At 39.1% G+C, this 12,393-nt stretch overlaps 1 protein-coding gene and 1 pseudogene across 11 annotated transcripts in view; one reads left to right on the top strand and one right to left on the bottom strand.

Moving 5' to 3' along the window:
- The window catches only part of Cyrib (CYFIP related Rac1 interactor B), a 112,897-nt gene extending 101,329 nt beyond the window's left edge, over positions 1–11,568 (top strand). For all 11 annotated transcript variants that reach the window (XM_090339382.1, XM_090339390.1, XM_090339385.1 and 8 more), the window contains 7 exons: positions 2,430–2,566; positions 3,282–3,359; positions 5,440–5,556; positions 6,332–6,411; positions 6,568–6,694; positions 8,082–8,152; positions 10,839–11,568. In XM_090339382.1, the coding sequence (XP_090195508.1) occupies positions 2,430–2,566; positions 3,282–3,359; positions 5,440–5,556; positions 6,332–6,411; positions 6,568–6,694; positions 8,082–8,152; positions 10,839–10,902 (674 nt within the window). In that variant the 3' untranslated portion in view covers positions 10,903–11,568. The remainder of the gene's footprint in view (positions 1–2,429; positions 2,567–3,281; positions 3,360–5,439; positions 5,557–6,331; positions 6,412–6,567; positions 6,695–8,081; positions 8,153–10,838) is intronic.
- On the bottom strand, positions 7,203–7,329 carry LOC150059245 (small nucleolar RNA U3; annotated as a pseudogene).
- Positions 11,569–12,393: the final 825 nt, after the last annotated feature.

Here is a 12,393-nt window from a genome sequence, read left to right as displayed (position 1 = left end):
GATCTCAGTATAAGAAACCACATGGTAGAGTTTGTATCTTAAGTCCAGACTTAAGACTGGACAGACTGTTGGGGAACCCTCCATCTCGAGTGTTGGTAATCGAACCCAGGCCTTTGTACATGGTAGGCAAGCTCTCTGCTGTTGAGCTTATGATATACAGCCCAGAGTAGTTATTTTCCTAAGCATGAAAATTCCTTCTTTCACAGTGTTTGTCTTTTGTTCAAGTATCTTGGTTGTCTGGTTTTGTGGTTTTCTTTAACCTGTTTGCAACTCTGTTACCTATTATTGTGTGTGTAGACTCTTGTGCTGGTAGTTTCTAGTTGAATTTGAAGTTAACATTCTTTATGTGACTCGGTTTCTACTAAACTTCAACAGACTTCAAAGAAAAAAGAGTGACTGGACTGGTTGGACTTAAATGTCTTCCTGTGTTTTAACTGTTAGAGTGAAGTCTAGTGAAGTGTGCTCCATCAGGGGTGCTGTGCTTTTCTTTTTCACTAGAGGGCATGGTAACAGGATACGTCAACACTACCGATTTTCCTTTTGTTGTGGGGAGCCTTGAGCCTTCCTCATTGTATCCTAAAGGACTTTCTGTAGGTTATAAGGATCCAGTGGGCTACCTTATCTCTTGATCAATAACCTGTTTTACTTGCTAGTACGATATACATTTCTTTGCTTTACAAGAGAGAGATATATAAGAATGATGAAGGGCGTGATGGATCACGCCTGTAATCCTAGCTACTCAGGAAGCTGAGATCTGAGGATCAAGGTTCAAAGCCAACCTGGGCACAAAAGGACCTGAGACTCTTAGCTCCAATTAACCTCTAGAAAATGGGAAATGGGGCTTGGCTCAAGGGTAGGGTGGTAGCCTTGAGCTGAAGAGCTCAGGGACAGCACCCTGGCCAAGCTCAAGCCCCATGGCCCACCAAAAGAAAAAAAAAGTGATATAAGAATGATATAAGAATGGAAGGGCAAACCTGATAGATCAGAATATTGTGTATGAATTCAAGAGCATCAATAATAATAGATGTGAGCCTTTGGAGACATCTGTGGTTCGTGCTTGCTACAGATTTTCCCGTGGTCTTGATTACTTAACTTTTCTACGTTTGAGTATTTTACCTAGACTCGTAGACGGTTTTCCACTGTGCAAGAAGTCTTTCTGTTGGGTGGGCAGTATCTTTGCTTCCCTGACACAGAGTAAGCAGTCAGCTTCTGATTCCTTGAGGGGAGGCGGGGAGATTATACCTGTCACTTGAATTTACTGTGTAGGTGAGAAATATGTAAGAAATACCTAGTATTAGTAGTACTGTGTTTTGTAAAGCTTTATTTGGTATGAGTGTTAAAGTGAACTTTACAGTCAAAAACATCTAACATATGCTAGCTATTTTATTGCCTGAGTTCCAGTCTCTTTTGAACCAGTCTATTTATTGCAAGGCTCAAGTCAGAGTTGATAATGACAGTTAAATAAGAAGCCGTGTTAAGTACACAGCTATTACTGGCTCACATGGTCTTTATAAATAGTTGTTTTTGTTTTTTCTTTTGGGGTATTTTTGTGGGAGGGGGCAGTCCTGGGGCTTGAACTCAGGACCTGGGAACTATCCTTGGGCTGTCTCAAGGTTGGCTCTCTATCACTTGAGCTGTGCCACAGCACTACTTCTGGTTTTTTCTATGTATGTGGTACTGAGGAATCAAACCTATGGCTTTATGCATGTGAGGTAGGCACTCTACCACTAGGCCAGCTCCTGGCCCCCAGATAGTATTTTTAAAGTCAGGGTTGATTATCTGAAATTAATTTGTTAATTAATGCTTATTAATCAGGCATTTGTTCATGTCATATCACTGCATTATTAATTTTTAGAATCTAGCATTGTTTTCTTATCTGTAGCTTATAACTGAGAGTTCTATTTTTAAATGGAATATTAGTGTTTCCATTTTGAAACATAGTATTTATTAATCTTCCACTCCAGTAGTAAAGTTATTTCAACTTATCTGCCTGTCTGAATTAGGCTTTTATGGAGGTTCTAAGATAGTTGTAAAGCTTATTAAATCAGCTTATTAAAGCCATCTTAGTAGCTAAGAGAAAGCAATTTATATTTGTAAGTTGATAGCATTTTCAGAGTATGAGAAGTGGTTATTTCGTTCATAGCCTGTGTAGTTTTGATTAAGTGGACTCGGTGCTGCTGAAAAAGCCATCAGTAGTTCATTCTACCAAATTCCTCAGTACGTGGAATAATGAAAGTAATTGCATCTGCCCCTCAGCCCTGGTGCTTTTAAATTGCTAGTGAGTTTGTATTTACAGTTTATAAATGGAATTAAGAGACCCTTCATTTTGGGGATTCAGAATTACAACATTTATGAATTCTTTGCGTTTTAATTTATTTAGATGCCAGCAGAATGCAAGCAGTTTACTGTTTTTCTCTTTTTTCCCCTAGAAGCGGCCTTACGAGGCCTCCTGGGGGCCCTGACCAGTACACCATACTCCCCCACCCAGCATCTGGAGCGAGAGCAGGCTCTTGCCAAACAGTTTGCAGAGATTCTTCACTTCACACTCCGCTTTGATGAACTCAAGGTGCAGTTTCTATTGGCCCCAATGGTTAAGAACGTCATGTCAGGAAGAAGGAAATATGCTGCCCACAGTGGGAAATGATCTGTGTGGTCTATCATGTTTAGTAAGGACTGAGTTCAGTGTTGTAGGCCTTCAATGGCAAGATTAGTTTTTTTGTTTTGTTTTGCCAATCCCAAGTCTTGAACTGGGGCCTGAGCACTGTCCTTGGGTTTTCTCAAGGCTACCATTCATTCTACCACGTGAGCCAGAGCACCGTTTCTGGCTTTTTGTATGTATGTGGTACTGAAGAATCAAACCTAGGTCTTCGTGCATTCTAGGCAAGCACTCTACCCCACTGGCAAACTCCTGGCCCCTAACTTAGTTTTTGTTTGGGGGGGGCTTTTAGTTTTTAGTTTTTTTGTTTTTTGCTAGTCCCAGGGCTTGAACTCAAGACCTGAGCACTGTCTTTGGGCTTTCTTAAGCCTAGTGCTCTATTCCTTGAGCCACAGCACCACTTCTAGCTTTTTCTATGTATACAGCACCACGGAATTGAACCTGGCTCTGTGCATGCTAAGCAAACACTTACCTCTAGGCCAAACTCCCAGCTCCCTAGGTTAGTTTTTAAAAACATTACAGAATCCAAATTGTTATTTACTAAGAGAAAAACTAATAAGTTTTTCATTATGTTTTTGACATTAGCAGTTGGTATATAACATTCTTTTCTAAATGCCTTCTTTAGATGACAAATCCTGCCATACAGAATGATTTCAGCTACTATAGAAGAACTTTGAGTCGAATGAGGATTAATAATGTTCCAGTAAGTGAATGCTATGAATTACTGAGTGAAAGGCTAATTTGAATCACTATGTTCCTTCTTTTGCTTCTTTCCTTCCCCCAATTTATTCAGATGTTAGAGCTAGTGTTACAGGTAATAATTATGGACAGTCACAGCTGTGGGACAGGACAGCAAACTGTAGCAAACCATAGGAAGATGTTGGTCTGTTTCAGCCTTTGATTACCATGATTACTTCAGTAAAATGGCTTTTTGTCTGTACAGCATTGGATATTGTAACTTGTGTTTTCTCATTGTAACTATACAGATTTTATTTTATTATCTATCTATCTATCTATCTATTTATTTATTTATTTATTTATTTATTTTGCCAGTCCTGGAGCTTGACCTCAGGGCCTGAGCACTGTCCTTGGACTTTTTCAAGGCTAGAGCTCTACTACTTGAGTCACAGCATACTTCTGCCTTTCTCTAGCTCTACCACTTGAGCCACAACACCACTTCTGCCTTTTTCTGTGTATGTGATACCAAGGAATCAAACCCTGGTCTTCATGCATGCTAGGCAAGCATTCTACCACTGGGCCAAATTCCCAGCCATATACAGATTTTTTTAATATGTGTGCTTTTAAGCTCTGTTGTACATTTTCCTACCTCTGAGGAGATAAACGCTATAAGTAAACCTTAGATATGAAGAAAATACCTACCTACATTGTATTATTTGGTATGAAAAATAGACAAATTAAAAAAAATGAACCCACACCTCAATTAAATAATTTAATAGAGAAATATTGGAACTTTTTAGGGAATGATAAGTAAACAGCAGATTTAAAAAATTCCCCCCAAAAACACGTTTAGTTATTTATCAGGGGGAAAAAAAAAAGTACTTGTGAAGCGGTTGTGCCATAGGCACAGAATTGAAGATAAAGATTTCGATGCAGTAGGTTATTTACATCAGTTTGGTTTTGTTTAGACCAGTTCCCAGTGTGGAAGTGAACCATCTTGTCTATCTCTTTATGTAAGCTAATAAGGTAACTGTGTAATCATTTTTACCATCACTCTGAGCAAAGCTCAGATAGCTAATAAAAGCTATCTTTGTTGTGTTTTTCATCCTTAACAGTTAAAGGGTAGAGCCAGTTGTTTTCAAGTGAAGTTTTTTCTCACAGTTTTCTCCAATATTTATTATTATTATTATTTATTCTCGGGAAAATATATAGAGGAGTTACAGTTAATTTACCAGGTAGTAGGTGCATTACTTCCCACACATTGATAGCTCTTCTCATGTTTTTGTCCCCATTTCCTTCCCCCTTCAGTATTTCTTTTCATCTCTCAATGCTTCTATTTCAGCAGAGAGCCCAATTCCTACCTTCTTTGGACATTAAATATAACAGCATCACTTATTTTCTAACTACTCTCAGGTTTCATTTTCTTTGAAAATAATACATGGCTGTTGTTATCTTCTAACACTGAATTTGGAAAGAAAACTAGGGAGGTAATAAGCTAGCATTTAAGACACTCTGCAGTGTAATTTCCAACTTCAACTTAAGCTAATTGCTGGTCCTTACTACCACTGAAAATGCTAAAATGTACTGTGTTACTTGAAAACATTCTCCACTCCCTCTTTTTACCTCTCTCTCCTTTCACCCCTCCCCCACCAGTTAGGCATACCTTTCATTACTGCCTATGAAAGTCTTTTTTCTTCCATAATCCTTTTAGTGGTCTTCCAGTCTAGCTTAATAATCTTTTCCTCATTCCTTTTTTTCTGCCATTGTCTGTCCCAGTGTTATGTGGATGCTTTGTGTTCATCATGAGGACAGGTACAGTTTCATAAGCATCTTCCCGTTTTTCACAGCATATGTAACCATTTCTTGTACAGTGAGAATATTAATACTATTTAAGTTTTTAGATGTGAATCCATTTTTAAAAATTGCTTGGTGTCATTGTTTTTAAGGAATATTTTAGTATTGTGTGCATATGAGTGTCTTTTTAAGAGTATTTTTTAGATGAGTAAGCATTAGTGAGGTAGGCTCGTTGTCTTGGTCCTTTTGTAGATGTTGCCAACATTTGACAATTCATGGACTAATAGTGGCTGCTCTTACTTTGTACACAGGCAGAAGGAGAAAATGAAGTAAATAATGAGTTGGCAAATCGAATGTCTTTGTTTTATGCTGAAGCAACACCAATGCTGAAAACTTTAAGTGATGCTACAACCAAGTTTGTATCAGAGGTAAGTGTTGCCGCGGAGGCATTTCTTTGTGCTGGTATTCTTCCAGCTGTGGATTCCTGCACATCTGAACTGCGCACTAGCTTTTCTCCAAGACCCATATGTGCACGTCTGTTTCCCGGTTTGCTCTCTTCCTGAGGTACTGTGAACACTATAGTGATGAAGTAGCCTAACTCAACCCTTGATTACCTTTTCCATCTTGCCTTTTTCCAGTCTTTTGGAGTACCACTATATGAGCAAGTAGCTTAGAGGTTATCATTTTAAATTCTGTTCCTACATCCTCTCGAATCTCTCCCTAAATCTACTCATTGAAGTATCATTGGCTCACTGAAGGTTACCATGGGTCTGGACATTTAACTCCTTTTCTGCCTATGGAGATAGGACTCCTTCTTCTGGGTATTACTGTGTTTGTGTTCCTGCTGGCTCTTATGTCCTTGCCCCATGGAACAGCCAATTAGTTTTAACACGTAGTTAAGTTGTCTCCTCTGTTTAAAATGTTTTTTTTAGCAGTTTCTCAGTATGCTTAGGGTAAATCCAAATCAAGACTTCATACCCCTGACCTGTACTTCAAGACTGTGCTCGCTCTCAAGCAGATGGTTTCACATAGCGCTATCTCCAGAGCTTGCGTAAAACAAAACTTCAATCTAGGGCATATTTAGGAAATTAGAAGAGGAATTAGTTGAAAGAGAATTAATTTAGGAAATTAAAAGCTGTGATTTTTTTTAAGTTTTAAATTATTCTTAAATGATTTTTCCTTTTGTTCTCCATATACTTGCAGAATAAAAATTTACCAATAGAAAATACCACAGACTGCTTAAGCACCATGGCTAGCGTGTGTAGAGTCATGCTGGAAACACCGTAAGTATTCTCTGACCTTTTTCACCCACATAATACTGATGAGATAATGATTTTGCCAAAGCATACCCAGCTATAAACGTGTCTCAGTATCAGCAAAGTGAGTCAGCTCATTAAAGTCTTGATGTGCTTACCCAACCACATGTTTTTGCCCTCCAGGGAGTACAGAAGCAGATTTACAAATGAAGAGACAGTGTCATTCTGCTTAAGGGTAATGGTGGGTGTCATCATACTCTATGACCATGTACATCCAGTGGGAGCATTTGCCAAAACTTCTAAAATTGATGTAAGTTACAAACCGTTTTCTTTTCTATGAAAATCAATTGGCTTTTGTTTTTAAAAACCTACTAGGCTGAATCCTCACAGAACTCTGATTTTATCACATATAATAATGGTAGATTTTCATCTTCTTTGCTGTCTTATTCATGGTGGCTAGTGTGCAGGTGGAGTTAAATAATAGAGGGATAACTGTATTGTCTGTAACCTTCTGTGGAGCTTTCTATTTTTACATGCATGGCAATGTAAATAAGTGAGATGAAATAAAATTTCTAGTTATTTAATTCCTTTGGCCATTGTCACTTCAAAGAAAAGATTTATTCCCAAGTTATTCACAAAATGTCAGTACTAGTTAGTCTCCCATATTTCCTCTGCCCTACTAAGTCATAGTCATTTGTGACTATAGCCAGATTTTTCCCTTCTCTAGAAATTTCTATTAGAAATGAAGTAGCTTTCTGGATTCTCTGTCTTGTCATTTGTCTCATCATCCTCTCAAATTTAGTTTTTCAAATTCAAATTGCTAAGAACTGTCTTCCAGTTCTCCTTCATTATTTGTTCAGGCTTTTAGCATTTTGGTACTTTACACAATCAGTAAGACTTCTGTAGTAATGCACTATAGAAATGAGCCCTGAAAGTGTAAGTCTTCTCTCAGCATTTTGAATCTCAGTTACAGATTTTATGCCAGTCTTTGTGCCTTCGTGAGCGCATGTTTTATGCAGAGAACAGCGCTAACACCTACTGTATTGTTACCTTGTTCTCCTGGATACCTGTGGCAATGCAGGTGTTGATACTGCCCCCCCCCTTCACTAGCAGAGCAAGTGCATTGTGGGAAATTGAGTGTTAGAATCAGAGTAGTCCATTGTGGGGGTTAACACAGGCTTCCAAAGCCTGCTCTGCTGTGCTTTCTCGCAGTAACCTCCCTCATTGAGGAGTAGTCCTGGCCTTTAGGATACCCTGTCCCTTTCTACCTGTATACAGTGCCATCAGACCCACTCTGTAGACCCATTCTGTCCTTTCAGTTGTTCTTAGTCCTCTTCACTTTTCAGCCTCCCTTTTTGCCATCAGTAGGGATATGCTTTTGATTGACTGATTTGATTCTTCAAGTTTGATTTAACTGATAAACTGAAACTAAAAACATTTAGTAGGTTTATGTTTCTCTTTTAAAATTTCCCTCATGTAAGAATGAATACTTGGACAATTGGAGTGCTATAATGTTCTGATTTGAGTTTTACTATTTTGAAAATGAATATGTAGTCATGGCTCAAGTAGTAGAATGCTTGCGTGTCAAGCAGGACCATGAATTCAACCTTGTACCGTCCCTCCCCCCAAGGGAGGGAGAATGAATATGTTATAAAAAGCAAGCATTTTACTTTTTTTCTGTTTTCTTTTCACTTTAGATGAAAGGTTGTATCAAAGTTCTTAAGGACCAACCTCCTAATAGTGTAGAAGGTCTTCTAAATGCTCTCAGGTGTGTATCCTCACGTGTACTTACATGTAAAAGAAATAGGTAAGGAAGTACATACCGTGTAATGTTTCAGAATGTGGCAGCACCTAAGAATATGAAGGTAGGTGGGTTCAGGCTAAAATGAGAACCTTCCAGTTTGCTTATAGTTAATGCTGCTTTCTGTTAGTTGCTGAGGTGTCTTATAATGAAGATAGGAGATCAGCAACTTTTTCTTTCTTTTCTAATCTTTCTTTCTTTTCCCTCCCTCCCTCTCTCCCTCCCCCCCCTCTCTTTCTTTCTTTCTTTTCCCCTTTTTTTGGTGGGTCATGGGCCTTGAACTCTGGGCCTGTGCATCATTGTTCCTGAGCTCTTCAGTTCAAGGCTAGTACTCTACAACTTGAGCCACTGTGCCACTTCTGGTTAATTGGAGATCACAGTCCCAGGGACTTTTCGTGCCCAGGCTGGCTTTGAACCACAATGCTCAGATCTCAGCCTCCCAAGTAGCTAGGATTACAGGCATGAGCCATCAGCACCCACATCCTTTTTTTTTTTTTAAATTTAGAATCAGCATATACACTATAAACATGAAATCTTGATTTGGGTCCCTCCCCCCCCCCAACTTCAAAGCAAGGATTGCTTTTACTTTGTCTTAATGAAAGTAAATTGGTCACTCACTATTTTATTTATCTATGTATGTATGTATGTATGTATGTCTTACTTGATGTAGTTACTAAAGCTCCTGAGGATGCTGGAATGTTTTTTGAATGAAAATCTCAGTACTTTGTAATGTCTTATCACTGAAATTTATCTGCTAGTAAAATTTTCATGATCTGAAAGGTGATTTCTCATTTCTTGATTTTATGATGCTTAACCACAAAATGTCACGAACAAGGGTTTACATAGTGATGCTTATGTCATGAATAACACCTTCAAATGCTGCATAATAATTCAGGCATCACCTGAATAGAAATCTATTCTAAATGATACTAAAGAAACTTAACTGTATAATGTCAGGCTGTTCTAGCCATAAGCCTGGTGATTAAAATTGTCTTGCAGTCCAAGCTGTTTTTGATTTTTTGCTTTTTAACCAGTGGGGTATTGTCAAGCTTTTTCCTTGTTTGTTTCCTGGCCATTCCTTGTGTCTCTCAGCCAGATTTTTTTCTCCAAGCCCTCATGTGGCAGCAAATTGCACTGTTAAATGTGGAGGTAATTGAACTTGAGGTTTAGTTCTAGCTGACACTAGAGATATTCTCAAAAATTATTTGAGAAACGTATAATGTTGTAAACTCTTTAGAGTTTAAGGATGATTCTATCCCCCGTATGTATGTATGTATGTATGTATGTATGTATGTATGTATGTATGTATGTATGTATGTATTTTTGCCAGTCCTGGGCTTGAACTCAGGCCTGAGTGCTGTCCTTGCACTTTCTCAAGGCTAGAGCTCTACCACTTGATCTATAGCACCATTTCTGGCTTTTTCTATGTATATGGTACCAAAGAATCGAGCCGGGTCTTTGTGCTCACCCCCCCCCCTTTTTTTTTTAATTAAAGCAGAGGAGGGCATTGGTAAAGAGGGAAGAGAACGCAAACTCTACTTACACTGATGTCTCTTGAGGGAAGGGATGGAAAAGCAAAAAAGAGGCAAAGTCACCAGCTTTAGTAAGTCCCCCCTCCCCACAAATACAGAGTGGTAATTAGAAAATAAAATCTTGTTATAATCTTCAGCTGTTTGGTTCATAGTGACTGCATGAGGATACTGCTACTTAACTGCCATTGTGACAAGAGGGTAACATAGGTGATGCTCCAGTCAGTAGCTTTGTGTAGGTTTCCATGTGTAAACACTAAGATTTTAATTCCATGTAATTTCTGTTTCATCACCAAATACTACTATTCTTTTGATTCTGTCCCCAACCCCCAGTTATCCAAAGTATAAAAGTATAGATCAGGGGCCCAGAGTTTGGCCTAGTGATAGAGTGCTTGCCTAGCATGCACGAAGACCCAGGTTCTTTTCCTCAGTACCACATACACAGAAAGGCTGCACATGGTGCTGTGGCTCAAGTGGTAGATCACTAGCCTTGAGAAAGTCCAAGGACAGTGCTCAGGCCCTAAGGTCAAACCCCAGGACTGGCAAAAAAAAAAAAAAAAAAAGGTAGGTCACAGGCCAGGTGATGACATGGATTTGACTTGTGACTCATTTCCCACCTCTGTAATGGAACAGCTGTTCCATTACAGCTGTTACATGAGAGCACTGGCTGTGACAGGAGACATGACAGGCCATGTAGTAGAGGTGTGAGGAGACAGCTGTTCCCACTCTTTATTACTTATTTTATTTTATTTTTTTGGTCTGTCATGGGACTTGAACTCAGCCTGGGCCTTGTCCCTGAGCCCTCTGCTCTAGGCTACCGCCCTACCCCTGTGTGGCCACAGTGCCACAGCACCACTTCCAGTTTTCTATTGGTTAATTGGAGATAAGGGTCGCATGGACTTCAGTGTCCAGCCTGGCTTTGAACCACAATCCTCAGATCTCAGCCTCTCCTGAGTAGGTAGGATTGCAGGTGTGAGTCACTGCACAGGGCTCTCCAGCACTTCCGACCTTAGCCACGTATAATTGGGTGAGATGAGTCCAGCCTCATCCTGTCATCATTATAGAATGCAGTGCAGACTGTTATTAATTTCCTAATGATCTTTTTACATTTTTTTTCCCTTTAGGTACACAACAAAACATTTGAATGATGAGACTACCTCCAAGCAAATTAAATCCATGCTGCAATAGCAGTTGAGGAGCAAGCGCCTGCTTCAGATGGAGGACAGTGTTGCATTGACTGAGAATGCACAGTTTTTAGTGATTGCAATTACTCTCATTTATTCTTGCTTTTGTTTCTTTCCTCTGTTCCTCTTCCCACTTTTTTAATCATGTTCTTGTTCTTACAACTTCTTTTCTGTGCCAAAATAAGTGAAGTTATCCTCTGAAGGGACTTCAGCCCTTCGCCCAGGCCATCTAAGGCAGCTAATTATGCATTGCATTGGGTCTCTACTGAGAAAAGTTCTGTGACTTGAACTAAATATTTTTAAATGTGGATTTTTTTTGAAAACTAATATTTAATATTGCTTCTCCTGCATGGCAAAACTGCCTATTCTGCTATTTAAAATCCCTCAATGACTTTATTTTCTACTGCCGCTTTTTCCATGTGCAGCCAAAATGAAAATGTTTAAATTAACTGTGTTGTACAAATGGTACCCAACACAAACTTTTTTTAAATTAGACTTTTGTTTAAAGTTTTAAGTTGCATTTTAACTTTTTTGTAAGGATGTATGTTGTGTGTTTAACCTTTATTAACTAACGTTAAAAACTGTGATGTGTGCGTAGAATATTACGTATGCATGTTCCTGTTTAAAGAATGGCTGTTGATAAAATAAAAATCAGCTTTCCTTTTTCTAAGTGTGGCTTGGTTTACTGAGGTTTTGTTTTAGGCTTCTTAAGTTTTCCTCGTGTATATTTTTACGGAATGCAAATACACATCACATGTTTTTTTCCTTCTGGGGACTAGATGGGTCTTTTCAGTTGTATATTTCTTCTTTGTCTATGTACATACTTGCTTTTAATACTTCGCTTTGTATAGTAGTTAAGACTAGTGATGGTGTTATGAACTTGACTTCTGTCCTGATGTATCTTGTATGGAAGTAGTAATAGAAAACCACACCTGCTTGATTCTCATTTAGGAACGAGAAGGCAGCAACATGAAGCAAATGATATGCACGCAAAGCAGCCCTTGGCCTTGGAGAGGAGGAGTGTAAATGGGACTTCCCAGGCCATGTTCTCACTCCTCATAGAAAACTAATGTTTTTAGTTTAAGGTCATAAAAATGAAATCATGAAATCTCAGTTTCATGGTTAGGAGAAGATGACTTAACCATGCCAGTGATTTAGTGACCGGAGTACAATTACATGAAAGAACATCACAGAAGCTTCCATCGCGACCTGGAGGAATATGCCACAGTGTGGCACATGTAGTCCTTCGAGATCAAATCCTTGCTTCCTTCTCGGGCTTCCTGCTCACTTTGCTGCTTCACACTCTGTTCTCCAGCCAAGCTCAGTTACTTGCTGTTTACAGATGGTTCCATGGGGTGTTGTCTCATCACTGTGGTCTGGCTAAGTCTAAACCTGACTTTCCCTTCTCTCTCATCTCCATCTGACCAACACCACCTCTTAGCTTCCGAGGCTCAGCTTTCTGGATGATGTTGGTTCTGTCTTGGCATCTTCTGCA

The sequence above is a fragment of the Megascapheus bottae genome, chromosome 9 (genome assembly GCF_031878675.1).
Source record: "Megascapheus bottae isolate mThoBot1 chromosome 9, mThoBot2.hap1, whole genome shotgun sequence".
NCBI lineage: Eukaryota > Metazoa > Chordata > Mammalia > Rodentia > Geomyidae > Megascapheus > Megascapheus bottae.
This window is presented reverse-complemented; position numbering and strand designations above follow the sequence as displayed.